Source organism: Astyanax mexicanus, chromosome 18 (assembly GCF_023375975.1).
Source record: "Astyanax mexicanus isolate ESR-SI-001 chromosome 18, AstMex3_surface, whole genome shotgun sequence".
NCBI lineage: Eukaryota > Metazoa > Chordata > Actinopteri > Characiformes > Acestrorhamphidae > Astyanax > Astyanax mexicanus.
In genome coordinates this window covers 24,310,556-24,329,861 of record NC_064425.1, presented here as the reverse complement: position 1 = coordinate 24,329,861, position 19,306 = coordinate 24,310,556, and the positions used below count along the sequence as shown (strand labels likewise).

Sequence of the window (19,306 nt, the reverse complement as noted above, 5' to 3'; positions counted from 1 at the left end):
CTAACAATTATATCTTAGTCCTGGAGGCACCCTGCTCTGCAAATTAAGACATATTTTAATATCCTAATTTATTTGAATTCTCCAAAACACTTCAACTACTTCAAATTAGTTTGAAATGTAAGAAAACTGTGTTGGATCAATTTAATTTGATCAGATTTAAAATAAAGATAGATCAAACAATCAGAACATCCCACAGTTTGGCCAAGTGTTCAAGGTTTAATAAATATTTTTACATTTAAGAATTGCACATTTTAAGATATCTGATCTAAAGTACTAACTAGCTCTAAAAGTAAACTTGAGTAGTGTTTCTCAATCCTGGAGTTGGGGGCATCCTGCTCTGCATATTTATTTTAGTAGTTTCCCTGCTTTAACACACCTCTGCAACTCTAAAAGGACTGTAATTAACTGAATAGTCGAATGAGGTGTTTTGGAAGTTCTTCCAGGTAACATTTCATTGTTCTGTATTTCATTTTATGAACAAAAAAGTCAAATGAACTTGACTTTTGAATCTAAAAATTCCAAACCATTGTTTTTTAATGGACGTGGTCACATTGTTGTCAATGACACATGCCAACTTTTGCTTGCTCTTATTAAAGTTATTAAATTCCTCTGTGTGACTCAGCACACCACTCTGTGTTTTTTTATAACATTATATTACCACCAAAGCTATACAAAAAAAAATCATTTATGACCTGTTATTAAATAGAAAAAAATTCTAACCAAAAAAACATTGTATCGTTGTACATGTTTTTTACAGTAACATTTCACTCTCATTCAACTCAGTGGACTGACCTTATTAATGTCATATCTTACTTACAAGAAACTCCTGTGTGGGGATGGATTATGAGAAGCTGATCAATGAACTGAACTTATTAGATAAAAGACTCCATAAAATGTTGTCAGATGTCAGATGGCTTCACTTATGGTCTTCAATATAAACAAATTGTCTGTTATGGCACTTTCACCTCAGTGCTTCATTCACTTCAGCGTGACATTGCAGTTTGCCCAGTTTTGCGATCACCATAAAAGTTCAGTCAACTCAAATTGCTCTTTTTTTTTTCTTTTTCTTTTTTTTACAGTGTATCGTTTACATAAATTGCCTAAACTTCCTTTGGGATCAATAAAGTATCTATCTATGCATCTATCTTTCTGTCTGGACACAAACAGCACAGAGCTACAACCAATTGCATCACATAACATCAGCATTATCATAACATGAGCATCATCTCATTCTCTTTATGTCTACAGCAAAGCTGCTTATTTTAGTAAGGAATGTATACTGTATAAATAAATAAAGACACATAACAAGCAGTACTGCTGTATTTTCCATTGTTTTTATGGCTCCTGCAGAGCTCATTGTTTTAGTAGTGTAAGAGTGTAAGATAAAGGAAGGACTAAGATGAAGCACATTATCAGCATTATCACCATCATTTTTATGCCTACTGCAAAGAGCTCACTGTTTCAATAGTTTAAGATAAAAGTAACAGAAACCCCCTCCCTCTCCTCCTGAACCCCCCAGCTCACAAGCCCCTTCCAGATCTATAAAAACCTAATCTGTGCGGGTCAGATTTCATTCCATCTTGATAAAAAGCCAGTTTCTCCCTCACACCCTTGTCTGCGGGACATACCCATTTATTATAGGATTAGATCCATTTACTGAAGGATTTTATAGGATTTTCCGCCGGCCTTCAAGGACACTAATGCGTGCGAGAAAAGGAGCAGGTTGGGTGAAATCGGTTGGGGGAACCAGTGAAAAAAACAGTGAAAGAGTGAGGCAGGTAAGATGATAGAGAGAGAGAGTGAGAAAGAGAGAGAGAAAAAGAAAGAAAAGACAGATGGAGAGTTTGGGGCCCACTACAAGCACGTGTTTGCTAATTGAGAGGTAAAACGTGGAGGTGCTTCTTGGAGACAGTTCCATTGGAACATGGGCGAGGAGGGGGGGCAGATTTGGCTTGGAGGACTTAATCTGATCCACAATACCTCTGAGGAGGATATTTAGGCTCCAGAAGGTTTTCAGGGAGCCTCTGTGGTGCATTTGAGGAGAATGAATATGTAAGCGAATGAGAGGACGAGTGAGAGTGAAGCTGAAAGAGGAGGATGGTGGTAAAAGACACAGTGAGAAATCGAGGATGAGGGGAAAGGCTTTAGGTTAGTGTTGGAGGAATAAGAAGAGAAAAGGAAGAAAGTGGTGGGCTGGGGTGGGCGAAGGAGGCTGGTTGTTGGGGGGGGGAGGCAGCAGAGACATGATATAAATAATAGCAGTGCCTTTAATATGTATGAGGCATCCGGGCAGTCGTCCACAACACGCTCTCAGTCCGCCGCTGACTGATGGAGGAGGGCGAGAGAGAGAGAGAGAGAGAGAGAGAGAGAGAGATAGAATAAGAGAGAGTGAGAGAGAAGGAGGAGGAGAGAAGGGAGAAAAGGTACCGCATACTAACCAGGCTGGGATCAATTCCCCACCCTGTCCAGCCTGCCCCACCTCCCTGGCAGGCCGGTGAGGAGAAAAGAGCAGAGCACAGGCCCAGGGCCTGGACCTCCACCTCTACCTCCACCTCCACCTCTACCTCTACACCTCCTTTCTTCGAGCTCCTCAGGGCCAAGGGAGCAGCCAAATTATCTCTGCAGGCAGCAGAGGACAAGGTCCATAGCTGAAGGTGCATGACCTGGCCTAATCCGCCTAAGGAACCCCACGGACTCGGGGAAAGCCGAGGGGGATTAGCCGAGAGTAGGGTCAGTCTATAGGGACGTGCTGTTTGGATCGGAGAGGGAGAGTGACCTCTGTAACACTGCAACTAGTATAGTCTCCTGCTTACTGATGATCAATTTTCAGCCTGTAAAAAGGGGTGGTCCATGCATTTGTTGGCCCACAGGCCCGTCTCTATGGGCCACCTCATGTCTCTCAGCATGTAGAGAGATAGTTAGCCAGACATGGGGCTTAAAGGGCATAAAGCCCCCCAGCATTGAGCTGTGGAGCAGTGGAACACTAGGACTGTGTTCTCTGGAATGATGATGCTCCATCCAATAGTTGAGGTTGAGGTGGGGTTGAGATCATCCAACATCCTGACCTCATTAACGCTCTTGTCACTGAATGCAATTAAATCCCCACAGCAATGCTGTATTTTAAAATCTAGTAGAAAGCCTTTTCTAGACAGTAAATAACCTTGATTTTGATGTGATGAGCAGGTATTCCAAAACACTATTGTTCTGCATTGTAGATTAATAGTAAAGTCATACAAAATATTAAGAAAAACATCTTGAATTATTTAGTAAACAAAAAAAGTGTTAAACAAACCAGAATATGTTTTATATTTTACATTCTACAAAATAGGCACATTTTTCTTTGGATGACAGCTTGGCACATCTTGGCTGAATTTTCTCAGTCAGCTTTATGAGGTAGAGTCACCTATAATAGCTTTCAGTTAACAGCTGTGCTGAACTTATCAAGAGTTAATCACTTTAATTGTTTGTCCTCATAATGTGTTTGAGAGCATCAGTTGTAAAGTTTTGAAGAGGTAGAGTTACAGGTATACAGTGAATAGCCCTTATGCTCTAATCCATATTATGGCAGGAACTTCTCAACTAAGTTAACCCTTGTTTGGTGTTCGGGTCTGTGGGACCCGTTTTCATTTTCATCAAATGATACAAAAAAAATATTTTTTCTAACTCAAACTCATTGTGATTGGCTCATTTTTTGTGAAAAACATATATCAAAACATATTTTCGATAAACACACACTGTACACCCCCCCCCCCCCCCCCACACACACACACACACATTTATATTACATACAGTATGTTTGGCCAAGGGCTAATAAATATTGCTTCATTTGTAAATTTGAAACTAAACAAATTTTCTACTCATATCTTGAGTTTAATTCATTTTCTTTTACATTTTTACACTATTAAAAAAACTAATAAAAAAAGAGTAGCACTTTTTAAAAGAAATGTAACATAAGAAAGGTAAAGGGCAAATATTAACCATGTAAGCTGTTTATATTGCTTGCAATTTAGGTGAAGCAAGCATGTGTAAAGCATTTTAATGTAAAATTGCTGAATTAAATACAAGTAACAAAGTAAACGAGTAACAAAAATATGAACACCACACAAGGGTTAAGAAAAAAAATACTGTAAAAAATTAAGGTCAGTCAATTTGATTTTTTTATCTTTAAAAGTATCCTTAAGCGCAGTTACCTTTGTTGCACAGGATAACACAGCCTCACAAACTGCAATTCTTATGGATACAAATATTTATGTATACATGTATGTGGACAAAAGTATTGGGACATCTGCTATAGCTGAGATAATAAGATCATTGAAGCAATACTGTAACAAAATTGCAGGTTCCTCCTATAGGCAAGTCTATAGGCAGATGCCTATAGGCAGATATAACTGGATGATTTTAAAGGACTCATTGAAGCTGAAACATAAAAAATAGGACACCAATAATGAAATGAGAAAACAAAATCTAGGCAGCTACATGTTATATTGTTTATATCATCATAATGGCCTCTTCTTTCAATTACATTTAAAAGAGTGATCAAAATGTTTGTAAAGCACTAGACTAGATGTAGTGATGTCTGCTCATTCATGGTTTCTTCTCAATGGTATTTTATTTAAGAGCATTGCTGTAAGGTTTGATTGCATTCAGTGACACCAACATAAGTCGATCAGGGTGTTGAAACACTACCCTACTTCATTCATCTCCAGATCCACAACTCATCCCAAAAGTTCACCTAACCTAAAGTAGCTGAATGCATTCATTAGAACAGTTATCCACAACCCTTTGGATATATACAGCTCTGTAAAAAAATAAGAGACACTTAAAATGATGAGTTTCTTTGATTTTTTGAAAAAAATTGAAATTGAAAATTGAAAACCTCTGGAACACAAGAGGAAGATAGAATCAAGCTGAACTGCTTGAATTTTGCACCAGGAGTGGCCTAAAGTTATCCAAAAGCAGTGTGTAAGACTGGTGAAGGAGAACATGCCAAAACTGTGATAAAAAAACAGGGTTATTCCACCAAATATTGATTTCTGTACTCTGAAAACTTTATGAATATGAACTTGTTTTCTTTGCATTATTTGAGGCTTTTGTTTTTGTTGTTTCAGCCATTGTTCATTTTTTGCAAATAAATGCTCTAAATGACATGAATTTGGGAGAAACGTTGTTCGTGGTTTATAGAATAAAACAACAACAGTCATTTTATTGAAACATGTACCTATAAATAAACACTAAAATGGTCACTTAATTTTTTGCAGAGCTTTATATAGTGTATATTCTCTATATGTAATTTTACTGTACTTATACTACCACTGTTATTTTTGGACTTTTAGAGGTGTAAAATTGGTCATTTGAAGGCCTCCAACACACAGCTAAATCAGATCCTAAAAACAATGGAATAATAATCTGATCTCCAGGACTTCATCTTCATCTGTCCAAGTCTATTATTCTGCTCCATCAATAATAACCCAAATATGTAAAGGCAAACAAATGAATGTTAATTCCTCATGTTTGTGAAGATTACAGCCGTCATATCAAGCCATCTGCACACGGCTAATAGAAAACAGCGAGCTGATTCTGAGCATTCTGCTTGTACAGATGTCCCGATCCACTGCGCTCTTTTGAAAGCTGTCCAAACTCTAGTAGAGCAGTAAAGTGTCAGCCAGGGTGCTAAAACCCAGTTGAACGATGTCCTATAAACTGGGTGACCCACACATATTAGTAAATCGAGAGCACAACTCTGGCAAGGACAAAAGCCCAATCATCCAGCCATTCCTTCTTTACACCCACTCGATAACTTCTCTCCCAGCAATCCCTTATTTTCTTTCTCCTCCTCGCTATTCAATCCCTCTTCCTAAACATATCTGTTTTCCCGCGCTCGCCCCCTTCCATTTCTCACTATCTGTCTCCCCATCCCCCTCGCCGACTGTGTGTGTGTGTGTGTGTGTGTGTATGTGTTTGTGTGTGTGTGTGTGTTTTTCATCACACAATCAATGCAGCTTTTAAGATGCCTATCGATTTGCTCCTGAGACAGACCCCAGCGCGCGAGGGCGACACTTTGATTGCTGTGCGAGTAATTACTGTTATTATTTATGCATCTGGGCGAAATGGCAGGACTTAACATTCCCTGTACAAGAGGCCACAGGCAATCAACGGAGGTGAGCACCTGGTGAGCGAGCTGAGAGAGAGAGAGAGAGAGAGAGAGAGAGAGAGAGGTGGCACTGGTACAAAGAGAAAGATAAAAAGGGAGAGAGAGAGACAGATAAAGAGAGAACAGAGAAGGGAAAGTAGTATAAAAAGGTTAAAGAGATAAAGAGATATTAAATGGAAGGAAGAGAGAGAGAGAGAAAGAAAAGAGAAGGAAGAGGGATGCTGAGAAAGAGAAGAGAAAGAGATCTCTAGGGGAAAATAGAGAAAAAAACAGAAAGCGAGGAGAGGAGGAGATATGTAAGACAAAATGGAAAAAGGCTGTAAGGTGAGAAAAGAGGGAGAGTAAAGCAGAGAGAAAGCTAAAGACAGAAAGAGATAAGAGAGAAGGGAGGAGAGAAATAAAAGAAACTGGAACAGAAAGAAAGAAGTGAGAAAAGAGAGGTGAAAGGAGTAAAAAGGATTAAAGAGTTAAAAATGGGAGGGAGAGTAAGACAAAAAAGAGAGAGAGTGCAAGAAAAAGGAGAAGGAAACGAGATGCTGAGAAAAAGAAGAGAAGAGAGAGATCTTGGGGAAAATATAATTTAAAAATAAATGAAAGATAGGAAAGGGGGAAAGGCACAGAGAAGAGGGAAGAAAGATGGAGAAGAAGAGAGAAGAGGGAAACCAGCCCACAGAGAAAGTTAAATAGAGGAGATGGAGAGAGAGAGATAAGAGAAGAGAAAATGATAAAAGGGTGGAGGGTCAGAAAGGGTAAATATATAGTTTAATAGTTTTACCAATATGGTAAAGCTTTTACCAAGTTTTTGGGGTTTTACTACTTACTATACTATACTTTATAATTTAACCATGTTTTTACAATGTTTACTATATTTTACCATGTTTTTAGGGATTTACTACGTTTTTATAGTTTTACCATGTTTTTATAGTTTTACCATGTTTACTATATTTTTACCATGTTTTTACCATGTTTACCATTTATTTGTACCTTTTTGAGGGGGGGGGATTTACTAGTTGTTTATAGTTTTACCATGTTTTTATTATATTACCATGTTTACCATATTTTTACCATGTTTACCATATTTTTTACCATGTTTTTATAGTTTTACCATGTTTTTATTATATTACCATGTTTACCATGCTTTTACCATGTTTTATAGTTTTACCATGTTTTTATTATATTACCATGTTTACCATATTTTTTACCATGTTTACCATACTTTTACCATGTTTTCATAGTTTTACCATGTTTTTATAGTATTACCATGTTTACCATAGTTTTACCATGTTTTTCTAGTTTTACCATGTTTACCATACTTTTACCATGTTTTTATAGTTTTATTATGTTTACCATACTTTTACCATGTTTTTATAGTTTTACCATGTTTACCATACTTTTACCATGTTTTTATAGTTTTACCATGTTTTTATAGTTTTACCATGTTTACCATACTTTTACCATGTTTTTATAGTTTTACCATGTTTTTATAGTTTTACCATGTTTACCATATTTTTACCATGTTTACCATACTTTTACCATGTTTTCATAGTTTTACCATGTTTTTATAGTATTACCATGTTTACCATAGTTTTACCATGTTTACCATACTTTTACCATGTTTTTATAGTTTTACCATGTTTACCATACTTTTACCATGTTTTTATAGTTTTACCATGTTTACCATATTTTTATTATTTTTTATAGTTTTACCATGTTTACCATACTTTTACCATGTTTTTATAGTTTTACCATGTTTTTAGTTTTTTACCATGTTTACCATGTTTTTTTTACCACGTTTACCATGTTTTTATAGTTTTACCATGTTTATCATATTTTACCATGTTTTTATAGTTTTACCATGTTTTTAGTTTTTTACCATGTTTACCATGTTTTTATAGTTTTACCATGTTTATCATATTTTTACCATGTTTTTATAGTTTTACCATGTTTTTAAAGTTACCATGTTTACTATATTATTAGAGAGAGAAAGAAAGCAGAGAGAAAGAAAGAGACTCAAAGAGATTTAGTGATTAATGAAGGAGATGCAGAGAATGGAGAGAAGGAACCAGTCCACAGAGAAAGTGAAAGAGAGGAGACGGCGCAAGAGAGAGGGAAAGGGGATAGTAAATGAAAAGTAAAAAAGGAGAGACATACAGAAAGGAAAGAGAGACAGACACAAGTTGATGAAGAGAAAGAGGGAGAGAGAATGTGGACTAGGGCAAGAGAGAAAGAAATGAGAAGAGAGGAGAGGAAGAGTGATAAAACAAAACAAGAGAGACAGAGAGAAGTAAAAAAGGAGGGAGACAGAGTAAATAAAGAGAGATTACAGATTGGGACAGGAGAAAAAGAGAAATAGTAGAAGAGAGAAATAAAATTTGGTAAAAGAGGGTAGTAGAAGGAAAGAGAAATAAAGGAGAGGGAAAATCGAGAGGAGGGAGAAAGACAGCCATGTATACAAAGGACATAGACAACTGGGAATGAGGGGAAATAAACAGAGGGGAGACAGAGAGAAAGAGAATGAGAAGAAAGGGGTGATGGAGAGAGAGAGGAGGAGGGTGAGGGGAGGAATAAGAGAACAGGTAGAGATGGTAGGAAGAATAGAGACAGACAGGGATATTTTCCTACATATTGTACAATGCACAGAGACAAATTGTGTGTGTGTGTGTGTGTTTAACCTGCGAGAGGCCCAGGTAGATGGAAACGGTCTCAGAGATGTAGAGGAATCTTCCTTCTTGGCTGACAACGAACACAAACCCGTCCAGAGACTGTAGAGACAATCAAACACAGTTTCTGAATCAGTTTATATGATTTTGCTTTTTATAGGTATATGTTTAAGTAAAATGAACATTGTTGTTTTATTCTTTAAACTACAAACAACATTTGTCCCACATTTCAAATAAAAATATTGTCATTTAGAGCATTTATTTACAGAAAATGAGAAATGGCTGAAATAACAAAAAAAGATGCAGAGCTTTCAGACCTCAAATAATGCAAAGAAAACAAGTTCATATTCATAAACTTTTAAGAGTTCAGAAATTAATATTTGGTGGGATAACCCTGTTTTTCATGTGATTAGAGCTGGACAATATATGAATATTTTATTGTACCATGATAAATGTACTTATGGTATCGACAATATGTTTTAATACAACATAAATCCTGTTCAACTGAACGATGTGCAGCAAATACTAAATAAACATCTGAACTGAAGTATACGTCCTCCACTGTATCCTGAACATTTCTTTAAATTTAGTGGTATAACACCAATATCACCATTTCATTCAGCTCTATCTGTGCATAATTACATGCACTACAGATCGGAAGATCTACTGGAGGATCGATAACTGAGTAATATTGTATTACCACCCACAGTGGACAGCACAGCTGAGTGATAATGATCATGACCGGTGGCATCTGGCTAAAACTGTCCATGCAAACACATAAGCAACTCTGGCAGAAATCTAACGTCCACATTCATTGCAAAAAAAACAAAAAAACATCTGCATATCTCACAGGTCAGTGCAGCATTCCTTATATTCCCTGGGATATGGCAAAAGTCATGGGACATGACACTCCAGTCCCTGTCCATCCCATGACTTGACACGTCATTCTATTTGGGTTGCCAGATCAAACCACAGCAGCACACTTTACAATTACATTTTTTCCAATAATAAAACAAAATGCAATGATCAAAACAGCACAAGGCAGAGCGTTTGGTCTATTTAACGGAAACAAAGCCTCTCACCCTCCCAACCCCCAAACGCAATCTGCTGCGTGAGTTGACCTCCGAGCAGCGGCAGTAGGTACGGCAGTGTGTGTGATTCAAATGAAAACTGAAAGGTATACAGCCACCCCATTAAGAGACTCCTTCAAAGAATAATATTAATCGTAATAACAAGCATCCACAAGTGAGCAGCGGAGGTGGCCACTTTGTTGGAGAATGATTGCTGTTTTGGTGGCGGCTCTTAAAGTGGCGGTAATTTATGCAAGCGACACGTTCGGTATGCAAATGCGAGTGGCCGGGGATTGTGGGAGAGGCGAGCTGCCTGAAACGCATGGAAAAATAAAGAGCAATTATCTAGTTATTAGTGACAGAGGACACAGCGGAGAAAGGAATCTTACATTTTTTCCTCCCTGAAGCGTTAATTTGATTTCTGGGAGGGCTCTCCTTCTTTTGCTATATGCTGCTCCATACATGCTGCTCGCGTTTTCTTCTTCTGACTCTTTCATTCTGTTCTTTTTTCTCTTTTGTTGTACTCTTAAAAATGATGGTTCTTCAAAAGGTTGAGTGACGCAACAGAAGAACCACTTTTGGTTCAATAAAGAACACTGGACCTTATTCATCAACTGTCCTTAAGAAGAAATTTCGGTAACAGCTTTTATACATGTCATGTCTATTACACTCTATAAACATACTTATACCACATTATAATGCATTCATAAAGCATTATACACATGATTATAAATATTTAGAAAAATGTATAACACATTATAACTTTGTAATATTTTTGTGCATATATATATACAGCTCTGGGAAAAAATCAGACAACTTAAAAATTATTTGTTTCTTCAATTTTACCAAATTGAAAATCTCTGGAATATAATCAAGAGGAAGATGGATGATCACAAGCCATCAAACCAAGCTGAACTGCTTGAATTTTTGCACCAGCAGTGACATAAAATTATCCAAAAGCAGTGTGTAAGACTGGTGAAGGAGAACGTGCCAAGATACATGAAAACTGTAATTAAAAACCAAGGTTATTCCACCAAATATTGATTTCTGAACTCTTAAAAAATATGAATATGAACTTGTATTATTGCATTATTTCAGGTCTGAAAGCTCTGCAACTTTTTTGTTATTTCAGCCAATATTTTATTTGGAATTTGGGAGAAATGTTGTCTGTAGTTTATAGAATAAAACAATAATGTTCATTTTACTCAAACATTTAACTATAAATAGCAAAATGAGATAAACTGATTAAGAAACTAAAGTGGTCTTTTAATTTTTTCCAGAGCTGTATAAAAAATAATCTTACAAAGGGTTTTTGATACGTGTCAGAAAATAATATATATTGTGAAAGAAATGCATGCATAGGGAACCTTTCAAAATTTAAAGTGGATGTACAGTAAACATTCTTTAATAGGTTAGAGGTTCTTTAAACTCACATGTCTTATACAATATAACAACAACTCATCCTCCACACTATGGAATTGTACCCTATAACTTTTTCTGTTGTTTCCATCTTTTAAAGTAAGAGTTTATAAAGAACACAATATGTGTAGGCTGATAGTATAAATCAGCTGTGGGTGTTTTCTTGTTCTGAACACGTTCTGGGTAATGATACGTTTCTAAGCATCATCACATTCCAAGTTCTTCCTCTATCTCAAGACTGGTGCTAGTACTGCCAGAACACAGGATATCAATACGGTCCATTTTTAAAAAGTTAAGCCTTAAAAAGTTAAGTAAACTCAACTTATCTGGTCTTACAGTATAACTAAGATTAAAAAGTTAAATCAACTTCCCCTTTAGTTGTAATAACTTGATGTTCTAAGTTATGCTAACTTAAGTTTTCATAACATATTACTTACTTTTTTTAGGGCAACCAGTTTCCTCAATTTTTTAAAGTAAATTCAACTTATCCGAGCTTACAGTGTACTGTAACTACCTAACTACCTAATTATTAGACTTAGTATAAATGCTCCAAAGTTGCTCCTCAAAAGTAAAGTACGATTGAACATGTTAGCATTTTAGAGGTACACATTTTTGTGTTGCTTTGTTTTGTGTTGTTCTGCTGTTTTGTACAGTAAATATATTGCATATTGGTAACACTTTTTTTAATGGTCCTAATTAGATAAAATAAAATATTATCGGACTATCAGTAACAATATATCATCAATATATAGATATAGCAGTATCTGAACATTCAATAGATCATTAAAAGACTTTTACAGAAGACGTCCACAGAAAATTGGTTTGAGCATTTACTGACCATGTACTAGATCCAACATAGACCATCTATAGACCTGCTATTTACACCACTCTGTAACCGGAGCTCGCTTTAATTAAGTTGGGATTAAAAGGCTGGAAAACAGTTGTGGGTAGGTACTGAATTGAGGTTGTGTTTAGGACTTGAGCTAGACTAATGTGATAAAGTGGTAGTCCATTTTATTTTGTTTCTAAACTGAAAGCAGAAGCATTTCTTTGGGGAGAAGGGACTAAATGTTGTGTATAATGGTAACATTGTTTTGGGTAAAACAAAGAAACGAAGGAGTAAAGTTTTTGACTGAGTGCTCTCTCTCTCTCTCTCTCTCTCTCTCTCTGACTGAACATAACCTGGAATCGAATTCATCCGCTCTAAAAGGAGACCTCATCACACCAACCCAGTTTAAAACGATTCTTCTGCATGCTCGGTGCAATTACCCATGCTTACCAGAGAGGGACCTAAATCCCAAACCTTACAGACATCAGCTTTACGTTTTGCGCCAGGATGCTGCTTAGGGTTATGTTTCTGGTTAAGGTTAAGTTTTGGGCAAGGATGCTGCTTAGGGTAATGTTTTTGGTTTCGTACTCTGTATAAAACAAAAGTGAATCTACTTAATGTAAGAAAAGCATTAACAATACATCCTTCACATTTACCTATTACCTATATTTACCTCAGTGTATTCAAAGGCTTCACTGCTTCCACTGCACTGGTTGGTTGTAAAAGTTATTGTTACTGATACTCTGTTTAGAGTGGAGGCTCAAATCAAAGTATCACCTATACATTTCTTAGAAAATGATTTATGGCACGTGTTATTAAGGGTTATTAGGCACATATAGATCCTAGAATGAATTGATACAAAACCAAATCAACAGGTTGACTCACTGTTATCATTCGTAGTCATTAAGAGGAAAATAAAGATTCCCAAGCAGTAAATTATTCAAATTAAATTAATAGCATTAGCTGTAGCTGAGATAAAATGTTTACCTGTAACAGATGTGCTCCCAGGTGCTGCTCAAATATGTCAGTAGCCAGTGAATGACTGCTTCTCCGCACTGCACAGAAACACACACACACCAGGGATTATCATTAAAAATCGGTACACCTGTCTCAGTATCTGATTTTACTTCATGTTATCACAAATAGGTGACTGTGAAAACATTCAGCACATACAGGGGTTGGACAATGAAACTGAAACACCTGGTTTTAGACCACAATAATTTATTGTCCTGACGGACAGTTCTGGTGGAAACAGGAGAGTTGAGGTGCACATTGAATTCTGCCGTGATTTGGGCAGCTGTGGTTTTATGTTTTTTGGATACAATCCGGGTTAGCATCCGAACATCCCTTTTAGACAGCTTCCTCTTGCGTCCACAGTTAATCCTGTTGGATGTGGTTGGTCCTTCTTGGTGGTATGATGATATTACCCTGGATAACGTGGCTCTTGATACATCACAAAGACTTGCTGTCTTGGTCACAGATGCACCAGCAAGACGTGCACCAACAATTTGTCTCTGGTATGTCACCCATAGGCTGCTCCAATTTAGCCATGAAACCCTCACTCACTAAAATAGCAGGTGTTTCAGTTTCATTGTCCAACCCCTGTAGATGAACAATATAAAGTTGAACAATATTATTGTAGAGAGTGTTGCACGTAACAGTCAGTGTCAGTTTTACGGAGTCGACTAAAACACATGCTAATTCAGTTTGTTGCTGCAGTGCCATGCTGAGGTGTCTGTCAACACAAAGCAAACTAATTTGAAAATCAGACAAATAACATTTACAGAGCATTTCAAACAAAAGGCTCTTATAATGTATTACCATTTGTTAGGACTGTCTCAGATCCGGAACTCACAGTAAGAACAGTGATGGATGGAACGTGTGTGTGTGCAAGTGCAGTGTAGTTATAAAAGGTATCCCTATCATGCTTCGCTGGACAGTAGAGACAGTTACTCTAACAAAAGCAAGATCTTTTCAATACCGTGGATTTTCTGTGAAAAAAAACAACATTTTTGTCCATTAAGTAAAACAATTGAATAAAATCCTTCTCTGTTAAAGTTGACTCTTAAAACTTTATGAATATGAACTTGTTTTCTTTGTATTATTTGAGGTCTGAAAGCTCTTTTTCTTATTTCGGCCATTTCTTATTTTCTGCAAATAAATGCTCTAAATAACATTATTTTTATTTGGAATTTGGGAGAAATGTTGTCCGTAGTTTATAGAATAAAATAACAATCTTCATTTTTCTCAAACATATACCTATAAATAGCAAAATCAGAGAAACTGATTCAGAAACTGAAGGGATATAAATATGAAAATGCCTCTAATTTAATATATTTATAGTATATGACACTACCTAAAAAGTCTAACATTAACCTTAGTAACCAAAAAGATTTTCCATCCCCTTTCAATTTAAAGAGGATGGAATCACACACACTCTCTCTCACACACACACACACACACACACACACACACACACACACACACACCAACACACAAACATACACAAATTCATACTCTCAGAGGCAGTGCAGTAGCAACTGTGGGACAAAGCCATCGTGCCACAGAGACCGGGGTCCCCCCTTCTTAACTCAGAGCAGGAATATCAATGAGCCTTCCCCATTCACAGCCTGAAAAGGGGCTTCACACCCAGACCACGAGAACCACTGTGTGTGCTCTGCTGAGTGTGTGTGTATACAGAGGGGTGTGCTACACAGAAGACTACTTGTTCCCCATGGGGCTCACACACATGCTGTCTAGTGCAAGGTGTAGGGCCCTCTGTCTACACCAACTGTATTTGAGTCGTTGTTGAAAGCAGAAGTGCTCTATATAAGAATGAAAATATGCATGAAATATATGAAAATGCATGGAGCACTTTTTTATCAACGTTATCAGTGATACAACAATAATAACCAAGATGACTAGATAATCAGACATACATAGACATACATAGAAAGGGACAGACAGATAAATAGATAATAAGTAGATAATCAGACAGATAGACAGAAAAATAAATAGACATACAGACAGACATACAAACAGATATATATGTAAATATTCAGGGAAAGACTGACAGACAGACATATAAGAAGATAGACAAACAGAAAGATTTATAGATGGACAGACACAGATAGATAGATAGACAGACAGACAGACAGAGTATGCTAAAATTATGCACTGTAACTCCATTGCTTCTGTAGGGACCTCACTGCCTTTAATCACATTTTGGAAATGAAATCACAGTGCGAGACTGACTGCAGTTCTTACAGCTCAACTCTTGGGTCATCTTTGTGATGCCTCACTCATGTCATGAAGTGACTTTTCTCTTCTTCTTTTCTTCCTTTCTATTCCTGTCTGTATTTTTAAAATGAACAAACTACAGAAACCATGGATCTGATCGGGACATTCTGTCGTTGTTAACAGCCTTCTAAGATATTATGGCAAAGCTTGTGGCTGCCCTTCATTCCTTTTGGGGTTATTTTGGTGGGATGTTGTTTCTGGGGGTTATGTGTATGTGTTCATGAGTTTATTTGGTGTTAGTGTGCAGGGTGAATAAGGGTCTCATCCAGTGGCTCATCATTCTAAGACATAAATATTGTTCTGTCTACTTCTTTGTCTGTCTCTTCCCTTGTTAAAATATTGCGGCTGAATAGAACCACTTAATGACTTAATTTCATTATTCCGCCCCTGATGACACTGTAATATGCTAAAATTGGTAAAGTTTAAGTCATTTTGAGCTCTGGAAGAAAAAGGAGGAGAGTGGACACTGATTAAATAACGGTAAATAATGAAATATCTGGACTGTTGAGCTGACATAGTTCTTATATTGACTGAATAAAAGCCTTTGTTAAAAATCAACTCTCTCTCTCTTTTTCTCTCTCTCTCTCTGTCACTTTCTTTACTCTCTTGCCCTTCCTCTATTGAACAAGTTAGGAGGTTACTATGGGAACTGTGACATTGGCCTTTTATTTCGTCTAAGTTTGCTCAATCTAGTCAGACCGATGGGAGTCATAGGCTGATCTCCTGGCAACTTCTTTACAGACGCCCCCCAACCCCCCACATATAGGGGCTAAGAAAGAGCCTGATAGAGAAAGAGAAAGAGAGGGAAAGTGACTCTAGTCACAACGTCCTTCTCTATCGCAATTATGCTTTCATTCAGCCTCCCCTCCTCCCTCCTTCCTCCCTTCCTCCTTTCCCCTCTCTCTCTCTCTCTTTCTCTCTGTCCCGCTCTCTATCTCTCTCTATCGTAAACTCACTCCTTACGCGGTCGAACATAATTTGAGTGCAATTAACGTCCCTTAAAAGCCTTCGCCGCTTTAAACGCTGAGCATTAGGGGACAGACAGGCATCTAGAACAGGCGGGAGGGAGAGAGAGGAGAGGTACTGAGAAGAAGAACAAGAATGAAAGATAGAGAGAGAGTGTGTAAGAGTGTGAGATGAAGGTCAAAAACAACAGGGAGACATGGAGGTGAAAATCTATTCAGGGAGCAAAAAGCAGACAAAACAATCAAACTCACGTTCAACATTCAGAGCAGTTTGAAAACAGCGAGGGTCTGTATTGGCTGCTTTTGTGTGAATTCTTTACAGTGGGAAATAAGAGGGCAGCGGAGCTTCCTGTAGAGCTACAGGTTAAAGAGGACATTGTGTCTGGAAGAATGGAGTGTATATTAAAGCCGTTTTGTCCACCAAAGCTGCGCTAATGTATTTGCACTTGGCAACATCTACAGAGTCCATACAGTGTAGCTGTGTCCCAAAGCCTGTAAGGCAGTAGAAGAGGTAAACTGCAACATTTGATCAGTTTCTGTCCCTCGGTTTGGTTTGTTTTCACACAGGCATAAACCTAAACGCACCAAAATGTGCCCCAAACAAGCCACGCGAGCACATTCTCTTTTGATTGTTCAGAGCTAGAGCTGTCTGGTGTGAAAAGAAGGAGCTAAATATAGCTAGAAGGTTCTCTGTTTCTGACCAGCGCTTATATACGTATCTGGCAGAAGCTGCTTTAACACTGAACGATGAAAATTTGCAACTGTGCTTTCAAACACAGTGGTTTCAATTGGATGTTTGGCAGTAAACGAGCAGTAAGCGCTGCACATGCGACGTTCAGTGTGAAAACAGCTTAGCATGGAGCAGCAACAGAGATGCCATTTATTCATAGCTGTGATAGTTAATTATCTGCGTGATTAATCAGATTAATGCCTGAACAGCCATTTAACTTAAATATAAGGAGTATATTTTGTAGTTGGGTTGAATTGAGACTGGATCACATTCTTGCAAAAAAAATGTAACTCTCGAGTTCATTTGGAAACTCTGTTGCTTTAGTCCGTATCCGAGTGTGATTACTGTTTTTACACCAACTGAAATGATCCGCACCAAGGGTGAAAATGAAACCACTGAGTGCAAATAGTGTTGGTGTGAAAACACCCTTAAACCTAAGCTGTTAATACATTCATAATACATTTGTCTGAATGCACTTTGCTAACACATAAGCCCCTTATATGTACTGAGGCTTGAGCACATGTAGGTTTGGATTAGATGGTTAAGCATTTACATGATAGTGTAGGCTAATGGATCATATCAGATTATGCTTATCACAATACAACTACGCATTACCTCAGCAGAGTCACCAGAATGTTTTTACAGTCAAACAAAATGTTAAGTGTGTTGGTTTGCTTCACCTTTCTAGCAATCCTACAAACAGTTCTTTTTGAAAGATTCCTTGGTCTTCCAGACTTCACCTTAATCTCCACCATACCTGGTAACTACAATTTTCTAATTAAATGAATAGCTAAGGTAAACAGCTACCTTAAACATAATATAGTTCAGCGAGCTTAGGCATTGACGCTATGATCTAAAGATCGCTGGTTCGAGTCCCGACCATGCAGCTTGCCATCAGCTACCAAAGTTGGAGAGAGCTTGGTTGACCATGCTCTGTTTGGGTGGGTAGATGGTGCTCTTTCCCCAAATAATTCTCTAGATAATGTTTGTCAATACAAGACGTTTGTAGGTATTGGAACAGAGTTGCTGAGCTTTCCTCCGCAGCAGTTTGAAGAGAGGCGGTAGCTTATCTCTTAAAGGAAAATAATAATGGCAGCTGTTACAGCAGCCATAAAATTTATACTGAAATTCTGAGAAATCTCATTTAAAATGCACTTTCTTATATTTTTTTCTTGATGTTCTTGTGCTGGAGAGGACCACTGCCAAACTACATCGTGCTAAAGCGGCTACAATGGTCAGAAGCTCTTGCTTTTGTAAAAAATAAGTTATCCTAATATAGACTGCTGATTGGGTACTTGTAGCGTAGTATTATGTAGAAGTGCATCAGTGCATATCTGTTTTTATGTTTATTTGTATGTGAGTGTAGATATGCAGATATGTATGTACAAGTGCTTATATATAAATAGACATGTAGGTGTATGTATATGTATGTATATATATATAATTATGTAGATTTTACTTTTTCCCTGTTGGTTGGGGGTGTAGAACGTGTTGGGTTATTTACAGTGTTTTAATCTTGTGTTTGATTTTTCTATACATTTATTTGTTTCTTTATGTTGTATTTGTTCTTGGGAAAAAAGGAAAAACATTAATAAAAATATATATATAAAAGCCCTCATGGTGTTGAGGCATTGCTAGTAATAGGGGGGATACAATTGATTGGGTAGGATAATCAGCATAGCCAAATTGGGGAAAAGCAGAAAAAAATTGCATGTTTTTTTTTTTAAATAGGCATGAATTATTTCATTTCAATTTGAATTTTTGAACAAACCAAAGCCCTAACAGGCTAACTTAGGTCTAAGACCTCGTGAACACCCACACTTGTATAGTTTGTGTGATTTTACCTCATGAGTGAGGCTGAGCACTCTTAGCCTCCATGAGAGATGACAAAAGTCATATTACTTTTTTTTTGCATGCCATTGTATGTGCAAAACTAATAGAATACAATAATCTTAATTTAAATATTACAAATAGTGTTTTGTTGTTATCTCTATGTTTTTTGGAGATTAGTTTAATTTTGTACCTACATTACAATAATATAAATTTTAATCCGGTGTGCCCAAACTTTGGCATACCAGTCTGTGTGCATGGGGAAAAAAAGAAAAATATAATTTTCTGCATCTTAGACTTATCTCCTTGTTCATCATGCTCCTTTTACTGCTCTTCAAATCCCTCTCCTCAA

At 37.2% G+C, this 19,306-nt stretch overlaps 1 protein-coding gene across 2 annotated transcripts in view; it reads right to left on the bottom strand.

The window, feature by feature from the left end:
* npas1 (neuronal PAS domain protein 1) overlaps positions 1-19,306 on the bottom strand; it is a 69,179-nt gene that overhangs the window by 15,781 nt on the left and 34,092 nt on the right. For both annotated transcript variants that reach the window (XM_007260896.4, XM_022687076.2), the window contains 2 exons: positions 13,117-13,184; positions 8,824-8,913 (listed from right to left, as the gene is read on the bottom strand). In XM_007260896.4, coding sequence (XP_007260958.3) covers positions 8,824-8,913; positions 13,117-13,184 — 158 coding nt within the window. The remainder of the gene's footprint in view (positions 1-8,823; positions 8,914-13,116; positions 13,185-19,306) is intronic.